Source organism: Monodelphis domestica, chromosome 1, assembly GCF_027887165.1.
Source record: "Monodelphis domestica isolate mMonDom1 chromosome 1, mMonDom1.pri, whole genome shotgun sequence".
Lineage (NCBI taxonomy): Eukaryota > Metazoa > Chordata > Mammalia > Didelphimorphia > Didelphidae > Monodelphis > Monodelphis domestica.
The window spans coordinates 466,198,380-466,218,932 of record NC_077227.1 but is presented as its reverse complement, the minus strand read 5'-3'; the positions used below and the strand labels follow the sequence as shown (position 1 = coordinate 466,218,932).

The 20,553-nt window shown below is 44.0% G+C and overlaps 1 protein-coding gene and 1 long non-coding RNA gene across 3 annotated transcripts in view; one reads left to right on the top strand and one right to left on the bottom strand.

The window, feature by feature from the left end:
- Nucleotides 1-14,332, bottom strand: part of NTNG2 (netrin G2) — a 104,184-nt gene extending 89,852 nt beyond the window's left edge. The window contains exons 1-2 of one of the 2 annotated variants that reach the window (XM_007475189.3): nt 13,624-14,332; nt 8,466-9,566 (exon numbers count right to left, since the gene is read on the bottom strand). In XM_007475189.3, the coding sequence (XP_007475251.1) occupies nt 8,466-8,765 (300 nt within the window). In that variant the 5' untranslated portion in view covers nt 8,766-9,566; nt 13,624-14,332. The remainder of the gene's footprint in view (nt 1-8,465; nt 9,567-13,623) is intronic. The other variant, XM_003339635.4, reaches the window with a different exon arrangement.
- LOC130456464 (uncharacterized) lies at nt 13,331-15,634 on the top strand. The gene is made up of 2 exons (XR_008915351.1): nt 13,331-13,685; nt 14,283-15,634. It is a non-coding gene; the product is annotated as an uncharacterized LOC130456464 (long non-coding RNA).
- The last annotated feature ends 4,919 nt before the right edge of the window (nt 15,635-20,553 follow it).

Sequence of the window (20,553 nt, the reverse complement as noted above, 5' to 3'; positions counted from 1 at the left end):
CTGTATAACAAGATGTCATCAAACAGAACTATTCTTATCCTAGGCAGGGTCCTGCCTCGGGCATTTAAATAGATCATTGGACTATTTTAACTAAAGTGACTGGGTGAAACTCAATCTCCGAAGTGGCTTCTAGCTGAGGGTCAGAGATGGACTCGACTACCAGAACCTCTCTGCATTTTCTTGCATCTGTTGGCCTTTTGAATACCATAGGACTTGGAGATTCATCAGAGGGAAAAACTGGGGGCAAGGGTGGCACATTCAAGGGGACTAGACATACTCTTCCCTCTCCTATCTTTTCAGGTCCTTGCCATGTTTTAAAATGTAGCTTGAATCCCTCATGGAATAGTGGATAAAGCAATGAATGTGGAGTGAGGGCCCTGTGTTCAAATCCTGCCTCACATACTAGTGTGGCGATAAGCAAATCACTTAAACCTCTCTGGTTTTCTGTTTTCTCACCTGTAAAATGAAAGAGTTGTTAGGTTGTTATTAAAGTCTCTTTCAGCTTCTAAGGTCTCTTTTATTTAAAAAAATTTTTTTTAAATCCTCACTTTCTGTCATAGAATCAATACTGTGTTTTGGTTCCAAGGCAGAAGAGTAGTAAGGACTAGGCAATGGGGGTTAAGTGACTTATCCAGGGTCACACAGCTAGGAAGTATCTGAGGCCAGATTTGAACCTAGGACCTCCCATCTCTAGTAAGGTCTCTTTTAGATCCAAATATTTGATCCTACATTCCTCTTCCTGGCCCACACCAAAAGCTGCTTCCTCTGAACTCCTGTCCATACCTCTCTCCTGGAAACTGATCAGTCACTGCTTGATAATATCTCCTATACTGCTCTATTGAGTACTTATTCATCTTTTACATTTCTCCATGTTTATGGCTTGGTTTCCCAATTAGACTATAAGCTTTTCTAGAAAAAAAAGTTTGGGATCGTAGTTTTAGTAATCTTGGAGGCTAAAGCCTTCATTTTATAGATGAAGAAACCAAGACCCACAAAAATGAAACAACTTGCCCAAGATGCCACAAATTATTATGCTCAAGTCAGAATTTGAACCCAGGCCTTCTAATTCCAGATTCCATTCAGGCTTTTTCTACAGGTCCCAGAGTCCCTGTCTGTTCCCTCTCCTATTCCCCTGGCACCCAACAAAGAAATGTTGTACATTAGTTGGCACTCAGTAAATGTTAGTTTAATGATGGAGTACATGTGTGTTCATACTCATTTGTGGGGCTGAGGGGAAGGAATTCTGTGGGTAAAAAAGACCTGAATCAGTCAGCATGGCAGCTTTGCATCCCATAAGTGGGAACTTTTCCATAAATATTTTTTTTAAACCCTTACCTTGAGTCTTAGAGTCAATACTGTGTATTGGCTCCAAGGCAGAAGAATGGTAAGGGCTAGGCAATGGGGGTCAAGTGACTTGCCCAGGGTCACACAGCTAGGAAGTGGCTGAGGTCACATTTGAACCTAGGACCTCCCATCTCTAGGCCTGGCTCTCAATCCACTGAGCTACCCAGCTGCCCCCGAGAGCATTTTTTTTAAACCCTTCCCTTCCCTCTTAGAATCAATACTGTGTATTGGCTCCAAGGCAGAAGAGTGGTAAGGGCTAGGCAATGGGGGTCAAGTGACTTGCCCAGGGTCACACAGCTAGGAAGTGTCTGAGGCCAGATTTGAACCCAGGACCTCCCATCTCTAGGCCTGGCTCTCAATCCACTGAGCTACCCAGCTGCCCCTTCCATACATATTGAGGTCTGGCGAGAGGCACAGAGCCTCTGACCTTCATTTTAGATGCAGCATTCAGTGTCAAATACTTATTGATATGAAGGAGGATTTGGGGAGCACTCACTCTATATCTGGCTGCCATCAGTTAATTTGTGTGGCAGCCTTGGCAGTATAAACTTGGCAAGTAAGTAAACTGAGTAACAGAGCTGTTAAAATCAAATAAGAAACTGGTGTTCAAGGACAGTCCTTTTTTTTACCCTTGACTATTGACTGCTGGGATAGCTATACCACTGTGATAAAGAACTGCTTCGAAACAAATGCAGTACTAGGGAGATAAGAGTTTGGGGCTATGTTAACCCTGACACGATTGATCTGGCTGGAAATTTTAAGATTCTGCAATCAAGAAAATGGCAGCCTTATGATACCTTTGAGGGGGTCAATCTCAGGAGAAAGAAGCCCCTCCAAGTACTAAGAAAGAACTGTTGCTGCTTCAGAAATCATGAAATCATAGCTTTAGAGCTGGCAAGGTCCTTAGACATCTTCTAACCCAGTGGTGTCAAACTTAAATGAAGGCCACTAAAACATACGTGAGGACCTAAGATGACTTAGAAAATCATATATATTAGCATCCCCCTACATTTCATTGTATTTTTATTTATTTTTTCTTTCTTTTTTTTAAATGTTACCTTCTGTCTTGGAATCAATACTGTGTATGGGTTCCAAGGCAGAAGAGTGGTAAGGGCTAGGCCATGGGGGTCAAGTGACTTGCCCAGGGTCACACAGCTAGGAAGTGGCTGAGGCCAGATTTGAACTTAGGACCTCCCATCTCTGGGCCTGGCTCTCCATCCACTGAGCCACCCAGCTGCCCCTGTAGTTTCATTTATTTAAAAAAAATTCCCAATTACATTTTAGTCCAGTTTAGCTACATGGCAGCATGCTTTGGGTTGTAATGTGGGACCACATATTTGCCACCTTTGCTCTGGCCCCAAATCCTCATTTTAGACATGAATAAACGGAAGCTCAGAGAAATGTCAGCTTGCCCAAGTTTATACAAGTTTTAAGTAGCAGAACCAGAACTGGAATCCAACTTTCCTTTCCCCACTGAATTATATTGCCTTTATATATAGATATAAAGAGATATATAGATGTGAATATAGAGAGACAGATATAAATATCTAGAGAGAATGCATACGTGTGTGTGTGTGTGTGTGTGTGTGTGTGTGTGTGTGTGTGTGTGAGTGAGCAGAGGGGACAGCTGGGTACCATTATGGACTGAGTGTTGGGCCTAGAATCAGGAAGAATCATCCTTCTGAGTTCAAATCTGGCCTCAGACACTTACTAGCTAGGTGACTCTGGGCAAGTCGCTTCACTCAGTTTGCCTCAGTTTCCTCATCTGTAAAATGAGCTGGTGATGGAAATGGCAAACCATTCCAGTATCTTTGCCCAAAAATCCTCAAATGCGATCACAAAGAGTTAGATATGACTAAAAAAAAAGATTGAACAATTGAAATATGTATGTATATATACATGTATGTGTATGTATATGTTCATTTACACACATACACATACATATATTTTATTTCATTTATATGCATCTATATTTATGGATATATGATATATATATATAGGAGATAGATATCTGATATGTGTATATAAATATACACACATGTGATTTCTCAAAATCCTTCCAAACACCTTAACTTGCTACTATCAAATGAGCAAAATGCATCCACAGCCCTACCACACCACTCCAGTCCTGCAGTGTCCATAAGTAATAATAGTTAGCATTTATCTGGCACTCTAAAGTATTATACATATATGATCTCATTTGATCCTCCTGTGATAGGTGCTCTTATTACCCCCATTTTATAGACGAGGAAACTGAGGCTGCAAGAAGTGCCTTGGCCAAAATCCAGTTAGGGCCTGGGGTATTATTTGAACATGGGTCTTCCTGCTTCTGAGTCCCCAGTTCCCTATTCGAGATGCTGGGGTAATGGTGATACGGCCAAGACAGCACAAAGGATCATTCTGGACTCTGGCTCTTACCCTCTCTCCACCATCCCTCTCCTGAGACTGGCTATTGTCTCCAAGGCACAAAGAAAGTTTTTTCCTCCTTTTTTATAAGCAGCACAGGTAGCTAGCTAGCTGGCAACCTTTTTTCCTTGCAGAGAACTGCCTAATTATTTACTATGCCAAGCCACCTCCCGCCCTCCACAAAGGGAGGCTGAGAGTGCAGAGATGTCTACAGGTAACATCCGCTACCCCTCTTTCCCCGTCCCCAGTCCATAAACCCAAATGGTGGCTCCTGGGGCTCTGTGTTTCCCCCAAGCTGAGAAGGTGACATGCTCCCCTTTCTGAAGCCCTGCAGCTCTCATTCAAATTTCACCCTTGCCCAAGCATCCTTGGTTGAGAGCTCTTCCCTATTAATTCTCATTGTGCATTTAGAACCATCCAGGTTTTTATTTATTCATTTATCTTGTCTATCTTCCCCTCCCCTTCCTCGCCAGAGTGAAATTTACAATTCATTTCTCAGGTGGCCTTGCCAGAAGGGCGTTGATGAGAACAATAAGAAGGAAAGAGGCTGCGGAGAGGGAGAATTCTCACCCCAGACCCCTGAAAAAACCAACCACTCCTTTGTTCCTTGCTGCACGTCCTGGTCTGCTTTCTGCTTTCAGACTCAGAGTTTCAGACATGTAGCTAGATCTGTAGAAACACAATGGTTGGAGTATGGGCGGTCTCTGGCATCGTGAGTTTTTCCTAGCATGGGGACAGGCTGACTTTGGATGGAGGGAAGATGGGACTGTGGTGTTTACAGAATTGCCAACAATGGGGAAGAGGGGATAGCTGCACAGGACCCATTGTTGTTAGGGATCCACACTGACCTTTACGGCAATCACGGTTAGGGATTAGTTGGCAAAATTAGTTGGTAAAATCAATCCTGACTATACCTGCTCTGCTGTTTATTTCTAGCCTTAAATAAGAGATGGCATTATACATCCTGAAAGACCTTGCTTGGTTCAACCCACCTCTGACACTTATTACATGTGTAACCTTGAGGAAAACATTTACCTACTATCTCTAGACTTCACTTTCCTCATCTGTAAAATGGGGAGAATGTTATTTATGCTCCCTTTGGCCATTGTCATAAGGCTCAAATGAACAAATGTATATAAAGTGCTTTGCAAACCTTGAACTAGTGGATGCATGGCAGCTATTATTAGTAGTTTTAATAGAACCATCATTGGATTGAGAGTCAGTGAAGCTGCTTCAAGTTCTGCTTCTGATGCTACTTGTGACACCAAGACCAAATCACTTCACTTTAGGCCAAGGGTTATAAGCAAAATGAAGGGGTTAAACCAAGATCTCCTCCAGCTTTAAATCATAGAATCCATGGAGACTAACAGGCACTGGGATACACACACACAGAGTTCTATAATATGTGTGCATATGTATATATATATGTATATATATATATGTATATATATGAGAGAGATATCTGGGATACACACAGCTCTATGATACATGTGTATTTTGTATGTATATATACACACATATATATACACATATATACATGCATAGATTTCTATAATATATGTGTATGTATATATATGCACACACATGAAATATATGTGGGACGCATGCACAGTTCTAGACTACATGTGTATTTTGTATATGTAGAAAGAGATGTCCACATATATGAGATCTATCTGGATTATACTCTAGCTACCACCATCCTGAAAGTGAACTCCTAGGGGTCACAGTTCTGCCCCTGGGGCTCCAGGGGAAGCCAAGTCCTCAAAGGGTGGTCTCCATCACCTCAAAGGTACAATACTCTCCCCACCAAACCAGACAGTCTCGTTCTTGTGGGCTGCACATTTGTAATCAAAGGCAAGGCTAGAAGGGCAGCCCATGATAAAATATTTAAGGGAGGTCAACAGGTGGAGAGGTGCTAAGATGCTGCATTCAGGAGACCCTATTAGACATGTTTTACTTTAGGGTGCTTCCAGTTTATTCTGTTCTCACTCACATGGGGGGGGTGGATGTGGGGACTGGTGGTGAGGGGAGTGGGGGTGTGCGGAGGAGAAGGGATCCTAACTGGGATGGGTTGGGAGGCGGGGGACTCTGTCCAGGACCAAGTTCAACCCATACTGGCCAGTGGCTAATTATGCCTGGTTGGTCCTTGATCTGCCAGTCTTGAGACAAGGGTTCCATCCATCAGGGGACAGGGAGTGAGGCATGGGGGCAGGGAAGAAGGAGGTTATGATTCTTAACTGGATATGGATGGGGAGGGTTTCTGACCTGACTTTTATGGTTGTCTCTGACCCCTGAAGCTCTTTAAACAAAAGTGAGTCTTTTGAATTATGAATCAGCCATTTCCCCTCCCCCTCCAAACAAGCCTTGCGGTATGCCAAATAAAAGGCAATGATTAATATTTAAAAGAAAAAATACATTCGAGGTTTTAAATACAAGAGCTAGTGGCTGTCTTTCACTCTGGAGGTTGGAGAGAAGTTCTCTCACATGCTAGGAATAAGGTTGCTACCTCCAAGGTACTCTCATTCTGGACTTTTTGTCCCCTCCCCAGTTCAGAAAAACCATGGACTCCAAGGCATTCATCGGAGTTCTCTTGGAAGCCTTGCCCTCTCCCAATCCTGGGCTCTCTGGTGACCTTCTCAGTCTCCTACAGGCATGGGAGGGTTTACCCTCATCCATGTGGATCCTCTTGGATGGATCTCCACGTGCCAGAAATTCGCTTCAACGTGGAACTGTGTATGCATGTATGTTGATCAGCAATAGCATCCCTATTTTCAACAGAGAAGCAGAAAGACCTTTGCAAGGTCACAAAGGATTTGCATCACAACTTAGGGAAGGAGTTCAAGGAGGCTTGGATCTAGCAACTGATTTCTTACGGAATCAGAAGAGGAGGAAGCGGCATTTTATCAGGCATCAAAGATATTTGGATTTTTATTCCTGGGTCTACCACTTACTACTCACATGATCATAGATAGAAACTTAGTCTCTCTAAGCCCTATTTTCTCACTTCCAAATGGGCATAATGCTCTCTGCCCTCTCACTGGACTCTTGTGAGAGCCAACGTGAGAATTTATGTGGAAATGCTTGATGCATTATAGAGTACAACACCGTAAGGTTGGCATTGTTGTTCCTAATTTTTTCTGGCTATTCTTCACTAGTGAGAGGTAGTCTGAGTTCAAGACCTCCTTGGTTTCTGATAGCAGTATGATCTTGAAAAGTCACTTAACATTTTGGTGTCCCCTTCCAACTATACCCTTCAACTCTAAGATTATGACATTAAATATAATTGCCATAATAGGAGGATCATAGAATTGGAAGGGATCATTTAAAAAAAAGACAGAAAATGCAGGTACACCATTTTCTGTTCTTTATTAGTAGGTTGAATGCCCCTATTAATAAAGGATATCTTGCTTGGGAAAAAAAGAATTGGAAGGAATCTTAAGGCCATTAAGTCCAACTCTCTGATTTTGCAGATAAGGAAACTGAGGCACAGGCTGATTTAGTGACTTGTTCAGGAAGTGTTTGAGGCATGGTATGAATGAAACCAGGTCTTTGTGACTCCAAACCCACTTGCCTTATCCATTATGCCCAGTTTCCTTATTTGAAATTTCTCATTCTAATAAATTGCTGGGCAGCTAGGTGACTCAGTGGATAGAGTGCTAGGCCTGGAGTTAGGAAAACTCATTTTCCTGAATTCAAATCTGGCCTCAGATACTTATTAGCTGGGCAACTCTAGGCAAGTCACTTAACTCTGTTGGCCTCAGTTTCCTCATCTATAAAATGAGCTGGTGATGGAAATGGCAAACCATTCCAATGTCTTTGCTAGAAAACCCCAAATAGGGGTCACAAAGAGTCAGACACAACTGAAATGACTGAACAACAACAAATACTAATGAAACTATGGATTTGAAAAATAACAACAGAGCACCTCTCTTTAATATCTAATAAAAAGCAGCATTACTGTCCTCATTTATTCCGATCATTATATGTTATTAAGAACTGAAAGCTAGCTTTAGAGACTGTTTCAATTATGGCTCCACTCTTTCTGACTACCTGGATGACCTTGAACCAATAACATAGCCTTTCTGGGCCCCAGTTTCTTCAACTCTAAAATGAAAGGGGTCAACCCATGTGGGCCAACCATGGTGCTACATCTATGATCCCAAAAGGCAACGACTGGGATGGCTTGTTGGCAGGGTCATTGGACCTACCCATGTTGTCTGCAGAGGACCACTTTTCTAAGCCATCGGGAAAGCATCTCCAGGAGGGAGGACTGGATGATTCTCTAAACCTTGTGAACAGGCCCTTGCCTGCTCTCCCTAGAGCAATGCCTCCGTCCAGACGAGCATACTGGTGTCATCAAGTAGACTGGGACTGAAAAAGCAGCCAGCTACGTCCGGGAGGGTTGGAGAGGGTGGAAGAAGAGGAAGGGATAGTGATGTGTAACCATTGGATGTTAAGGAGGAAGAAGTGCCCATTGGATCAGGATCCAGTTTTCACTTATCCTGTGTCCTGTGGTCTGCTGAGTAACCTGCACTTTTGCACATGTCCAGGGGTGAGGATGAGGGAGGGCAGAGAAGGGAAGGGATGACAGTGAACTGAGAACCTGGAAACTCCCCTAGAAGCATTGCCTGCCTTGGTGGTTTATCCCACCCTGTCTACCCACCCCCAGGCTTTTAGTCCAAATGGGTCAACAGGGAAGAAAGGCATCCACTTACATGAGTGCAGAATCTCTCTGGGGGATCTCCACAGGTGATTCCAGCAGGCTCCACCTTTACCATGACATAGTCCTTCATGCTCATGGCCTTGGGCTGACAGGCGTAGAACTCCCAGGATGGGCCCTCATCTGTGGTCACCCAGGACTTGCAAATGTCGTAGTCCCCCATGGCCAATGGGAGGCAGTGCAACAGAAGGGATGCCAAGAGCAGCATGACAGCAGGTGGAGGCGGTGAACTCCGGGCCTGGAGAGGCCCTGGAAAGGCAGCGTCTGGGTTAGGAGTGAATGATGGGCTCAACATGGAGATGCCACATCTACTAAACAGGAGTCACCAGGGACATTCCAGAGATCCAAGGACCACTGGTTCACAGGCAAGATGGAACCTCTTTGTCCTGAAGGCAGGTCTGGCCAGCTGATTGGAAAATGCAGAGCCAGTGTTTCTCACACTATTGATAGGTAGATCAAAAAGTTGTCCATAACTTCACATCCCCCTAATCTTGGCATAACAAGGTGAGTGACTTTTCCTAGAGACGAAGCAGATGAAATCGGGCACACTCTCAAATGGTGACAGGGTTTCAAAACGGGATAGGGAGAAAACCCGCAGGGATCTTGCCTGAGGCTGGATCAGATTGCTCTTAATTTTTGTCCTTCCAATCAATGAAGGGTTTAAAGCGTCCTTAAAGTATGATGTGGTGTGCTGGAAAGAACTTTAAATAAACCCCCCAGGCCTGAATTAGAAATAAAATAAAATAAAGTCAGGTAGTGTACATGTTAGCTGGAAACATATTCTTCTTTGGGACTGAATGCAATGTTTTGAACCAAAAAAATAGAAAGACTTTCATATAGGTTTAAAGTGACAGCTATCTTGTGATTCATCTGAAAAAATAAAAAGCCACTGAGGTGTTGATTGGGGGATGGGTTGTTTTGCTCTACTTGAAGAGGGGATAGGCACTAATAGGAGACCAGCTGACCTTGGCTTCTAGCCACAGGCGACTTATTATGAAGTTTCTGAAGCTTCAGCTACCAATCCATCCAGGTACCTGGGGTCTGGCTTGTCTTTCATTGTAAGAAGGGAAGAGAGAGTGCTCATTAGCAACAACACCTGCAACAAATTAAAGACAGACAGAGAGAGAAAGAGAGAGAGATAAAGATTTACAAGAACAAAAGCTCTCCCCAAAAAAGGGGGGACCACACTAGGTATCAAGGTCTCTTGAGAAACATAGATTATTTTTATTAATGTTGGAATTGTGCATTTGGAAAAAGTACATCATTAAAAAGGGTGATGGGTTTTCTTATCATTGGGAGTGATAGGGATTAGGTCAGCAATAGTTCCCCCCATCTGGGGGGTGGGGGGGGGGGAGAGAAAGTCTTCAGACTTCTCAGAAGATCCCCAGGAGTCAAGATTTAATAGTTGCTTTACTAGCAAGTCAAAATGCCAGAGCTATTAAAAGTCAGAGACTAGACTATGAATATAGGTAGAGACAAATAGCTAGTAATAGAAACATAGGCCAATAAATAAGAAAACTGGGCAGGAAAACATAGTCTTCAAGCCATAAACAAAATTTATTTGGAATATAAAATTTATATATATTTTTTTAAATTTAAGAAACCAGCAATATTGAAGGCTTTCAGAAGAACAATGATATTTTCTCTTATTGAGTTTTCTGTTCAGAACCAAGGACATTGCAATTAATTCTCACTGGTTGTATTTGTTGGGGTCATCATGATCACTTTCATCAATAATTATTAGAAAATATATGTGATAATATAAATGATACAATTAATATAATCAATGTATTCATACATATGTTAAATACTAGGAATATAGTACTAAAGGACCCTTGCCATTTCAACCAGACCACTGTAATGTATTTGGCCAAAAAGGCCAGTCTCCTTATAACGAGTTAACACCAGATGCAAGTTATTAATTATTGTTTCTTACTTTGTTAAATATAACATCAGAACCACCCCAAAGGTGACAGTGAACCATCATTCTGATCCCTATTCCACACTCCAAAAATAGGAATAGGAAGGGTGATTTTCCAATATGATTCTTGAGAAGTTAATATATTTCCATAATTTCTTCTTACACACACACTCACACTCACACACCCTCTGCCAAAGATGACAAAGTGGATGAGCCATTTTTGCTCAGTCCAGATTGAGTACTCGGCTTATCCAGTTCTTGGGTGAAGCCCTAAATCACAGCCCCATTGATCCCTGTTCAGGGGCATTCATACATCTGTATTAACCTCTCCCCCTTCCCCTTCTCTCAGGATGAAGGGCTCCTGATGGAGATGAATGAGAACCTAAAACATCCTCATCTCTCTGTGCTGTTCAGAGGGAAAGCCTGTGCTACAGCTAGCTCGCCTGGCCTTGAATGCGCTCCCTGATAGAAAACTCAGAAAGAATACCGTCTGTGTTCTATTTTTACAGCATGAGTAAATGTAGTAAAAATAAAATAGTGTGTGACAGGCAAAGGTCTGAATGCTGATATCAGAGCTGTTGTTGTGTTCACCAAAAACAGCCCCTTCCTAATTAATTCATCAAATGGGTGGCTTCCAACTGTTCAGGAACAGCAGAGACAGGTAGAGCTGGGAATGGAGTCCAGCCAGAAACAATTGTCTCTCTTTCTCTCCCTGGGCTAGACATGGTGTTAACTTTAGGGATCCCTTTCCTTAACCTGCAGAACATAACGGCTTCTGCCGGCATTACTGGTAGAAGGACTCTAAGTGTGAGGCTGGCGGCGGGAGGGAAGGAGGGAGAGAAGACAGGCGGAGGGCTGTGTGGAGCTAAACTGAAATATCTATTAATTACTCTTCAATTTTGTTGGCTTAAATGCCACACATTCTCTGGAAAATGGGGGGGGGGGGGACAGTAACAACACACTCTGCCTGGGGGACGGTTATTTACAACCAGTCAATCAAATGGGCATTTGCAGACATGGGGGGGGGGGATTGTGATTTCAGCACCCTAATATTCTGCTTGGTTTTGCCAAAACAACAATACCCAAAAAGATCACCAGAGTTTTCTGAATAATGAAGCATAAATCAGACGGTGGGAGACGAGAGGGGGAAATATTCATAATCAGAGGTTTCATTCTGGTAGATTGCTTTCTCCTTGGAAAATAAATCTCCACCTGCTATTATTAAGAAACTGCAGCTCTCGGAAACAAATAGAATCAATGTTCTTTATTTTCGTTTAAGAATCCTAGAGAACCAAAAGGGGGTGGGGGAGACGGGGGAGGAGTACTGATAGTCAGGGTATTAAACACACCAAATTAGATTTTACTAGGACAGCTGAACTGAGATTCCTATTGTATTGAATTATCTCCTCACAATCTGGCTGGAATCTCAGGGAGGCATCATTTGGAGTTGCAGATAGCTCCTGTGCAATGAGTAAACTTGGAGCAGCTACTCAGGTGCCGACGCACTATTCCTAGAAGGGTCTTCAACTTGGGGGTGATAGATATCGGGTGCCACTTTCCTTGGCACGATTCCTCCCAGCCCACACTTTTCGAGACCACTGGAAGGCGGCTCTTGAGATGATCAGCGAAAGCGGCCCGTCCTGAGAAGCTGGATAGCAGGAGGTAAGAAGAAATGAAGATGGGAGCGCCAAGCTCAGAGGCCAGGTGGGTGACCTCTCAGCCGGCGGCGTCTGCTGTCTCTCCCTCTCCTCCACCTCCCTTCGCCTCATCAGGCATTCGTGTCTGGAGGTGGGCGGCTGCTTTTCCTCACTGGTGGCTTTTCACCGCACGCTCGAGCTCTCGGCGCTGACTTCCAGGCTGATGGTCCAAGAGGCAGGACATCCGAAACGAGGGGTGAAAGCCAGGGTCCTTCGTGCCTAGTCCGAGTACCCCACAAAGTTCTGGGTAGTTGAGAATTTTTTTTAAGGTGCATTCTCTTGGACCCGGGGATGGGAGGAGCATCTGCACAAAAAGTCCCTTTGGGTCTGTTTCGAAAAGCCCTTTCTCCCTATTCGGCGAGCCCCATGGGGTGGGGGAACCGGTGGGGGGCCGCGGGCAACTGACTTCGGCAGGGCTGGAGTTAAGTAAGGTCCACGCTACAGCTGTCCGCGGGATGCAAGCTGCCTGCATTAGAAAAATGGGCTAATTCTGAGCAGTTCCGTGGCAAATTTTATTGAAAGTTGTGTGCAGGCGATGTTATTAATTAATAATAATGCATTTAATAAAAGCTCTGGCACCGGCCAACACTGAGGGTGCCCTACTCATTTGCCATCGCCTCCTTTAATTAGAAGCCTCCACTCGAAGCCCCCTAGTAATTAGTGGCATCTTTTTTTCCTTCCATTTCCCCAGCATAAAACCATTAAAAAAAAAAAAAAAAGCAGCTGCACCAACCTCCAAGCAAACAACTTCTTGTGGAGAAGCCAAACCCCTGCAAGCAACTTGCACCTAAAGCGTCGTTGCTCCCTCGCCTTCCCCACGACATCCTGACATCCTCGTTCTCCTTCACACACTGTCCCCGATTAGTACACACCCACCCACCTCCCCATTCCCTGTTTCGGGGAGGCAGTCTGCCCCAGGACAGAAGTTTCCCAGTCCTGTCTGGTAAGAAGGCGCTCTTTGCAACTTGACAATCATCTGTCTGCAGTCTGTATGGGGAGGTATGGGCAGGGGATGAGGGGAGAGTATTCTTTCTGCCCTTCCCAAGTGGCAGTTAAATAGGAGGGAAGGGATCATAAGCAAGTGAAGGGTTAATTGTTTTTGCATGGGAATACAGATTTATTTATGCAAGACATCCTTTCCCAACACCTCAAAGAAACACAAAACAAACACAAAACCCCCAAACCCGAATAGGGCAAACCAGCAACCCCAATCCGTTCCAAGCCAGCTAAAAAGAAAACCTTCTCCTTTAAGATCTTGCTACAAACACATACACACACCCCTCTAAGGGGTGACTCCAGTTCTCTCCTAGTAGAAGACGCTACTAAATAACTTTTCCATCTGATAATTCACCGGGTTGCTTTAAGCGTCGCGGGATCATGGGGAAAGCCTGCATGGTCACCCGAGCCCTTTTAAAATGAAACCAGCCTTGCGAAGCTGCAGCAGCTCTTCTCCCCCCCCCCCCCCCCTCCAGCCCTGCTCCCTCTCCCTCTCTCCCTCTCTCCCTCTTCCCTTTCTCTCTTCCTCTCCGCCTTACCCGGGCTTGGAGCCTCTCTAACAGGCGCAGTGAGAGACGGACAGATTCCACCAGGAGCGCAGGTCAGTCAGCCAGCCAAGGCACCACCACCCCCTCTGGGCTCTGCCTCTCTTCTGACTGTTGACTGGGTGGGTGAGGGGGGATGTAGGGGTGAGATCTGGTCCTTTCTCCTCCCTCCTCCTCCTCCTCCTGCTGCTGCTGCTCCTGCTGCTGCTGCTGTTGTTGCTGCTGTTGCTCTGCTGCTGCTGCTGCCGCTGCTAGTTTGGGGTTGGAGAGCAATCAGGATGCATGTGGAGCTGCCTGCAGCCGTCCCAGAGACACTGGATGAGGGGAGGGGGGCAGGCAAGCCTGCCCGCGCCTCCCACTCGGGTGGAGTCGGAGGTCGGTCACAAACAAGTTAAACTTTTGTTTCCCCCTCTCACCGAAAGAACCCACAGTGGTTGGGATTTGGTCCTTCCTGGACTATGGTGGGTTTCACCTCTTCTCATCTAGGACGGTCAGCATCCCCCCAGCTGAGCTCCAGGACAGATGGCTGGGAGCTTTAGGAAATCTCCCTCTCCCTCTCCCCCTCCACTCCTCTCCAAGTTAATACTGAGGCTAAATCCTTTTGCCATCACTTTCAATCACAATCGGAGCTTTTATCTCACTGTCTGATCCAGGCTGCGTAACTTCCTCTGTGTGGCTTTAACACACCATCCCACCACGGAGCAATGGTCTTCTTAAAGCTGCAGGAAAGAAATACAGCCAGACTCAGGGGAAGAGCCGCAGCAAAGGAGGGAATGCTGAGAGCAGGGTGGTCCAGAGCCAGTGAGGTGCCCTGGTCCCCGTGGTGATGAAGCTGATGAAGCAAAGCTGCTCTGAAGCCTAGCTGGTTAAGCATCTCCTTTCTTGGGCCTGGGGGCAAGCTCACCAATACAAAACGGGTGCATCCCTAGCCCAGTTTAGTCATGAATGTTTGGGGGATAAGCCACAGTTCGTCAGCTTTTTTTCCCTCCAGGTAGCAGAAGGGGCTCCACTGGGCTGGCAAAAGGCCCATGGGAGTGGAAGCTGCCCCCATCTAAACCCAGACTGGGTGCCAGGAAGAGTCTTGATCTCTGAAGCCAGCTCGGAGGACTGCCCTGTAACATCCAAGAAGGCTTCTTTCTCTCCTTCAATGCTACACATAAGGACCAGAGCAGTGGAGAAAGGGGTGGGTGGGTGGATTTGGGAAGATGGGGGGGGGGGAACTGAGCAAATAACCAGAGACTGAATATCAGCTGACACATCAACGCCTCCACCCTGATGGGATCTGTTTTTGATTAAGCCAAGCCAGATTTTTTCACGGGAGGAGTAGGGGGATTGGCATGGAGCTACAAAAAGGTGTCATCGCACCTACCCTCACTGGCAGAGAGATGTGGTCGTTGGAGAACTCCTCCAGGGATTGGGAGAGAAAACAAGGGGGACCCTCTGAGAATCTATCAGTTAAGGCAAATCAGTTCTTCAAACCCTAAGAGCTTCTCTGATATACAGCTTTTCTGTGGGTTGAAAAGGAGTTTACTCTCTCCTCTAGAGGGGACTTCTGGGAGGCTGTCTTGGGTATTCATGGCTCCCTTTCCTTTACTGGATGGGTCTAAGTATGACTATCTCAAGGGAAGTTTACATTATTACTCAGGTTCATGAAGAAGAGAGAACCTGGGACAGAGAGACAATAAAAATTTTAGTCCAAGGTCAGGAAGGATGCAGAGAGTAAGCACCAAGAATTCCAAGCCCCATCTCCTGCTTCTTCTCCACTTTAACCCTTTCCTATTTCCAATCACAAAATTGTTTTTATTTCCTTAGCCTAGAAAAATAAGACTACACCCCCAAGTTCTATTTCAAGGCCTATTGTAAAAAATAGTCTACATGCTGTAGAATTATGAAGTGTCACTTGTTGCATGGGGAAGAGCACTGACTGGGCGTCATTCTAAGCTCCTACTTTGTAACTGACTTGCTAGTTAACCCTGGATACATCACCATGCCTTTCAAAGCCTTACTTTCCCCTCTTAAAATGGTATCTGTGATTCCAGAGTCCTCCTTACCTTCTAGGGAGATCACAACTATTAAAAGAATGCTCTAGAGGACGTTTTGTCCATTCCCCAGCTCTAAGCTGGAAAAACATTCCAGAGAAGTACCTATTCCAGAAGACCTTTGGGAATTTTTTGCATATTCCTTAGTCACTCAATCTAGGGCCTCACCACCTTCTTAGATGGTTGCAACTTTCGAGGGGAAAATAATTTCAAGAAATTTGGATTACAATGTAATAAAAGTGGGGGGCATAGGTCAGGACACCCCCCCCCACCAAAGGAAATAATATACTGAGGTCCTCTCAGCCTCTTGTCTCTTCTCAAGCAGAATCATTAATCCAGGAGAAAAACCCTGCTCTTCCATCATCATGGCTTGCCTGGTTGTCAGGAACAGCAAACAAGAACTAGAAGAGTTTGCATTTTATTTCCATTTCATCTTAACACAGTAGCAAAAGGATCAGAGTGGATCTCTTATTGACAACAGGTCAAAATGTAAGGCGGTAGCAATACCCCAAAACACCCCCTTTTTTCCACTGTTTGTCAACTGACCTCAAAATGGCTTCTAAATGAGTAGTTTGTTTTCTTATTCCTCATCCAAATACCCTAGAAGGTTTTGCAGTATTTTTTCCTATACAGTCTCTAGAATTCTTCCTAACATCCTATGTTATAAAGTTCCTTCTAGCTCCAATATTCTGTTATTATAAATCGAGAGGATACCACAGCAGTCTCAAAAAAATTTTCTCTCATTGAATCCTAGCAATGGGAGGGACCTTAGAGGTCATCTGTCCAACTTCCCACCAGATACAGGATTTCTCTCCAATAGTCTTGACAGATAGTCATCCTTGTACACCTCTAGTGATAGAAAAACCTACTATCTCTCTTGGGGATAGATTGTTCCATTGCTGAATGGCTCTGGTTGTTAGAAATCTCTTCTTTGGTGTGTGTGTGGGGGGGGGCAGCTGGGTGGCTCAGTGGATTGAGAGCCAAGTGAGAGGTCCTGGGTTCAAATATGGCCTCAGATACTTCTTAGTTGTGGGACCCTGGGCATGTCACTTAACCCCCATTGTCTACCCCTTATCACTCTTCTGCCTTGGAACCAATACACAATATTGATTCTAAGACAGAAGAAAAGGGTTGGGGGTAAAAAAGGAATCTTTTCTTTTAATTGAGTGCCTATCTATTGGTCAGTCCTAGTTCTTTATTATAGAGATGAACAAAATAAAAATTAAATTCTGTTTTCACATGGCTCCAATCAATACTCCAGTAGTTCTGTTAAACTCTCATTACTGTGCATACTCCCTCCAATGATAGCAATCAAAAACCATATTTATCTACCTATCCCATTTGACTCTTGCCCATGTCCTCCCATAAATCCCCCACAGGGTGTCCATTCAAGTGCTGGGATCCTTCCTCAAGTTTTCTTGACATTGCATGGAAAGCAGTGGAATACACAGTCCAGTGGTTACCGTCTCATTCTTTCAGTATGAACAGTCCATCTTTTATCCAGTTATACATTTCTTTCATGATTCTTTATGCTATTTCTCCATAATTTCACAAGATAGAACTTCAAACATCTTCAGAATTAAGAAAATAATTCTTCATAGGACATGATTATCAGACCCCTCATTCATTGTAGCTATTGCATCTTGTGCCCAGTAGGGTCCCTTATTTATGATGGAAAAACAAATCAGAAGGGATAGCTAGGTGGCACAGTATCTAGAGAACCTGACCTGGAGTTGGGAGGACTTGGGTTCAAATCCGACCTCAGATACTTCCTAGCTGTATGACCCTGGACAAGTCACTTAACTCCCATTGCCTAGCCCTTACCTTTCTGTCCTAGAGTTGCTACTGAGACAAAAAGTAAAGTTTGTTGTTTTTTTTAAATCAGTCGTGGTCTTTTTGGTGAACAGGTAGTCAGTATGTCTGTTTGTGACATCCATAAATCTGTTTGCTCAATTAAAGAGCCTTATAACAAATGACCTCTGCTTTGAGATGGAGACAGATGATAGCACATACCTCTCCAAATTTTTGCTATTTTTTTGCTAACCAGAAGAATCAATTTCTCAATTAATATATGATCTTGTGTTCTTTGTACAATTTGATTCAAATACAAGATGTGGAATTCACGTTCAAAAAACATTTGTCAGTTTAGAGTACAAAATGATCATCACTTTGGAAATGGTATTTAGTCAACACCCACCCTCCAACAATTACTCTCTGGAGTTAATAGACATAATCACTGTTCATCAAAGAAGCCAAAAAGAGACTTAGAACATGTACCCAGTTCAGTCCTGTCCCACTCTTTGTGTTCCCATTCAGGGTTTTCTTGACAAAGATTCTGATTTGCCATTTCCTTCCCAGCTCATTTGACAGATGAGGAAATGGATGCAAACAGGATTTAAGTGACTTCCCCAGGGTTACACAGCTAGTGTCTGAGGCTAAATTTGAACTCAGGAAGACAAGTCATCCTGACTCCAGGCCCAGCACTCTATCTCCTATGCTACTTAGCTACCCCAAAGGACAAATCCTACAAACGCCACCCCTAATTCCTCAAACACACTATCAGGAAACCTGGACCCAAGTTACACAAATAGGAAATGGTAGAGCTTAGATTTGAACCCAATTCTCTAAATCCAATGATCTCTCCACTGTAATAGAGCTGCTTCCTTAGATCCTGACCTTCTGGCAGCTTGTGAGCCAACACTGATGAAAATATAAGGACTGTGTGTCTTGTACCTAGTCAGTACTCACCAAGTATTTGTTGATCTGAATTATAATTGCTTTTCTAATTTTAAATCTATAGTCCCTATCTCATCGACCTTAAGTAATTGAGATTCTGAGGCTTATTTATGGCAACAGTCTTTACTCTTACTAGGTCTTTTCCATGAATTTCAAAGCATAGATGGGTCATTATACTAATTTCCAAGGTGTGAGGGAATGAAGAGAAAATCCAAGGCACAAAGAGCTCAGGAGACTTTCCCAAGGTCACTGAGCAAGTCAGTGGCAGAGTAGATAAGCAGAATCCCAGATGCCTCCCCACTAGTCCACTGCTCTAATCTCTAGACCATACTTCCATTAATTATTGTTACTGTATTAATCATACATGTGATTAATTCAGTAATGGTGATACATAATTGATTGCATTTTATATGGTGCCTTTCATCCATAGATCTCCAAAGATGTGCATTGCCTACAACAAGAGAGACATAAAACAAGACGTGTTCTTTTCTCTTCTGAATTTCATTGGATAAACTTTCTCTGGGTGGAGGCAAGGGGCTAATAGTCCTTGTGTGAAGCAGACACTGACAGTTTTCACATGCTGTTCTGCCAAAGCAATGCTCTCTTGGCCTGTGGTCCTGTCGTGCCTGTCCAAGGCCCTTCCTCCCAAGAGAGGCATCCTGTCTTGCCAGGTGGAGGGAAAACTGTTGGGAGTTCCACCCATGAGACTAGGCTAAGATACTTTGAGTCCCAGTCCCTGGCAGTAGAAATCTGTCTGAATCCTGCTGACAAGTTAGTTCTGTTTAGTCTTTGATGAGAACTTCATACTAGGAGCCAGGAGAATTGGATTCTTTTTTTTTTTTAATAATAAATCCTTATCTTCTGTCTTAGAAAGGATTCTAAGTACCAATTCCAAGACAGAAGAGTAATGAGTGAAGCAATTGAGCTTAAGTGACTTGTCCAGGGACACACATCTAGGAAACATTTGAGGCCTGGCATTCTATCTCCTGAACCTAGCTGCCCCCAAAACTTATCCTAACATTGCCACTAGTGGGTCACTGTGTGACCTTGGGCAATTAGGGTCATAGATTTATAGCCAGTAGAGAAATTCATAGAATTCATCATAGAATCAGAGAGGTAGAGCAGGAGGATACCTTAGAGGCCTTCTTGTCCAACCCTACCATTTTACAAATGAGGAAACTAAGGCTCAGGGGATGTTAAGTATTACCAAGACCATGAGTAGTAGTGGCAAAGGTGGGAACCGAACTTAAGTTCTTTGCTCTTAAATCTTGTGTCACAATGTCTCTCAAGTTCCTTATTTGTAAAATGAATCTGTTGGGCTCAGTGATGTCTAAGGCCTCTTCTAGCTCTGCTGTTTGATGTACTAGTATTAGGTCTGGCCCTGACTTTCTATGTTCTGAGGCTCCTTTCAGCTTCAGTGATTAGATTCTTCCCATGAACTCCAGGAGATAATTGGAGTTGTAGTCTCTATTAGTGGATGGGAGAAATGGAAGCCCAGAAAGTTGACTCTCTCTTAGACAAAGAGCAAGTTAGTATGGAAGTAGGGTAAAAAAAATTAGATACTTGTAGAATATCCACAAGATGGATGGGAAGGAGAAGGGCACAAAAAACCTCCCAGAGCTACACTGCCTCTATTCAATTCAATTCTACAAGGGTTTATGAATTGCTTTTTCTGTGCCAAGCATTGAGTTTGGCATTGAGGATAAGAAGGCAAAAATGAACCAAGTCAACCCCAAGGACCTTGCATTCTTTTGGGGGTGGGAGATGGTAACAACGTGCATAGACAATTAAAAAGAAAATATGCCCTAGCTGTGTGACCCTGGGCAAGTCACTTAACCCCCATTGCCTATCTCCTACTACTCTTCTGCCTTGGAACCAATTGTGTCAATTCTAAGGTAGAAGGTAACATTTTTTAAAATGCACAAAATAATTTCTCAGCGTAGGTCACAGTAAGACACAGTAATACACAGTTAATAATAACACAAAGAATACTTTGAAGAGTATTAACAATAGAATGAGGGTTCTAGAAGGTACAATGGAAAGGCAGGATGCCAGGGCTATGGGATGAGGAGGACTAACATGGAAGGGAAGCATGGTAGTAGGAAAAGGAGGATCTGGGAAGAGATTATGAATGTAGCCAGCAGGCAAT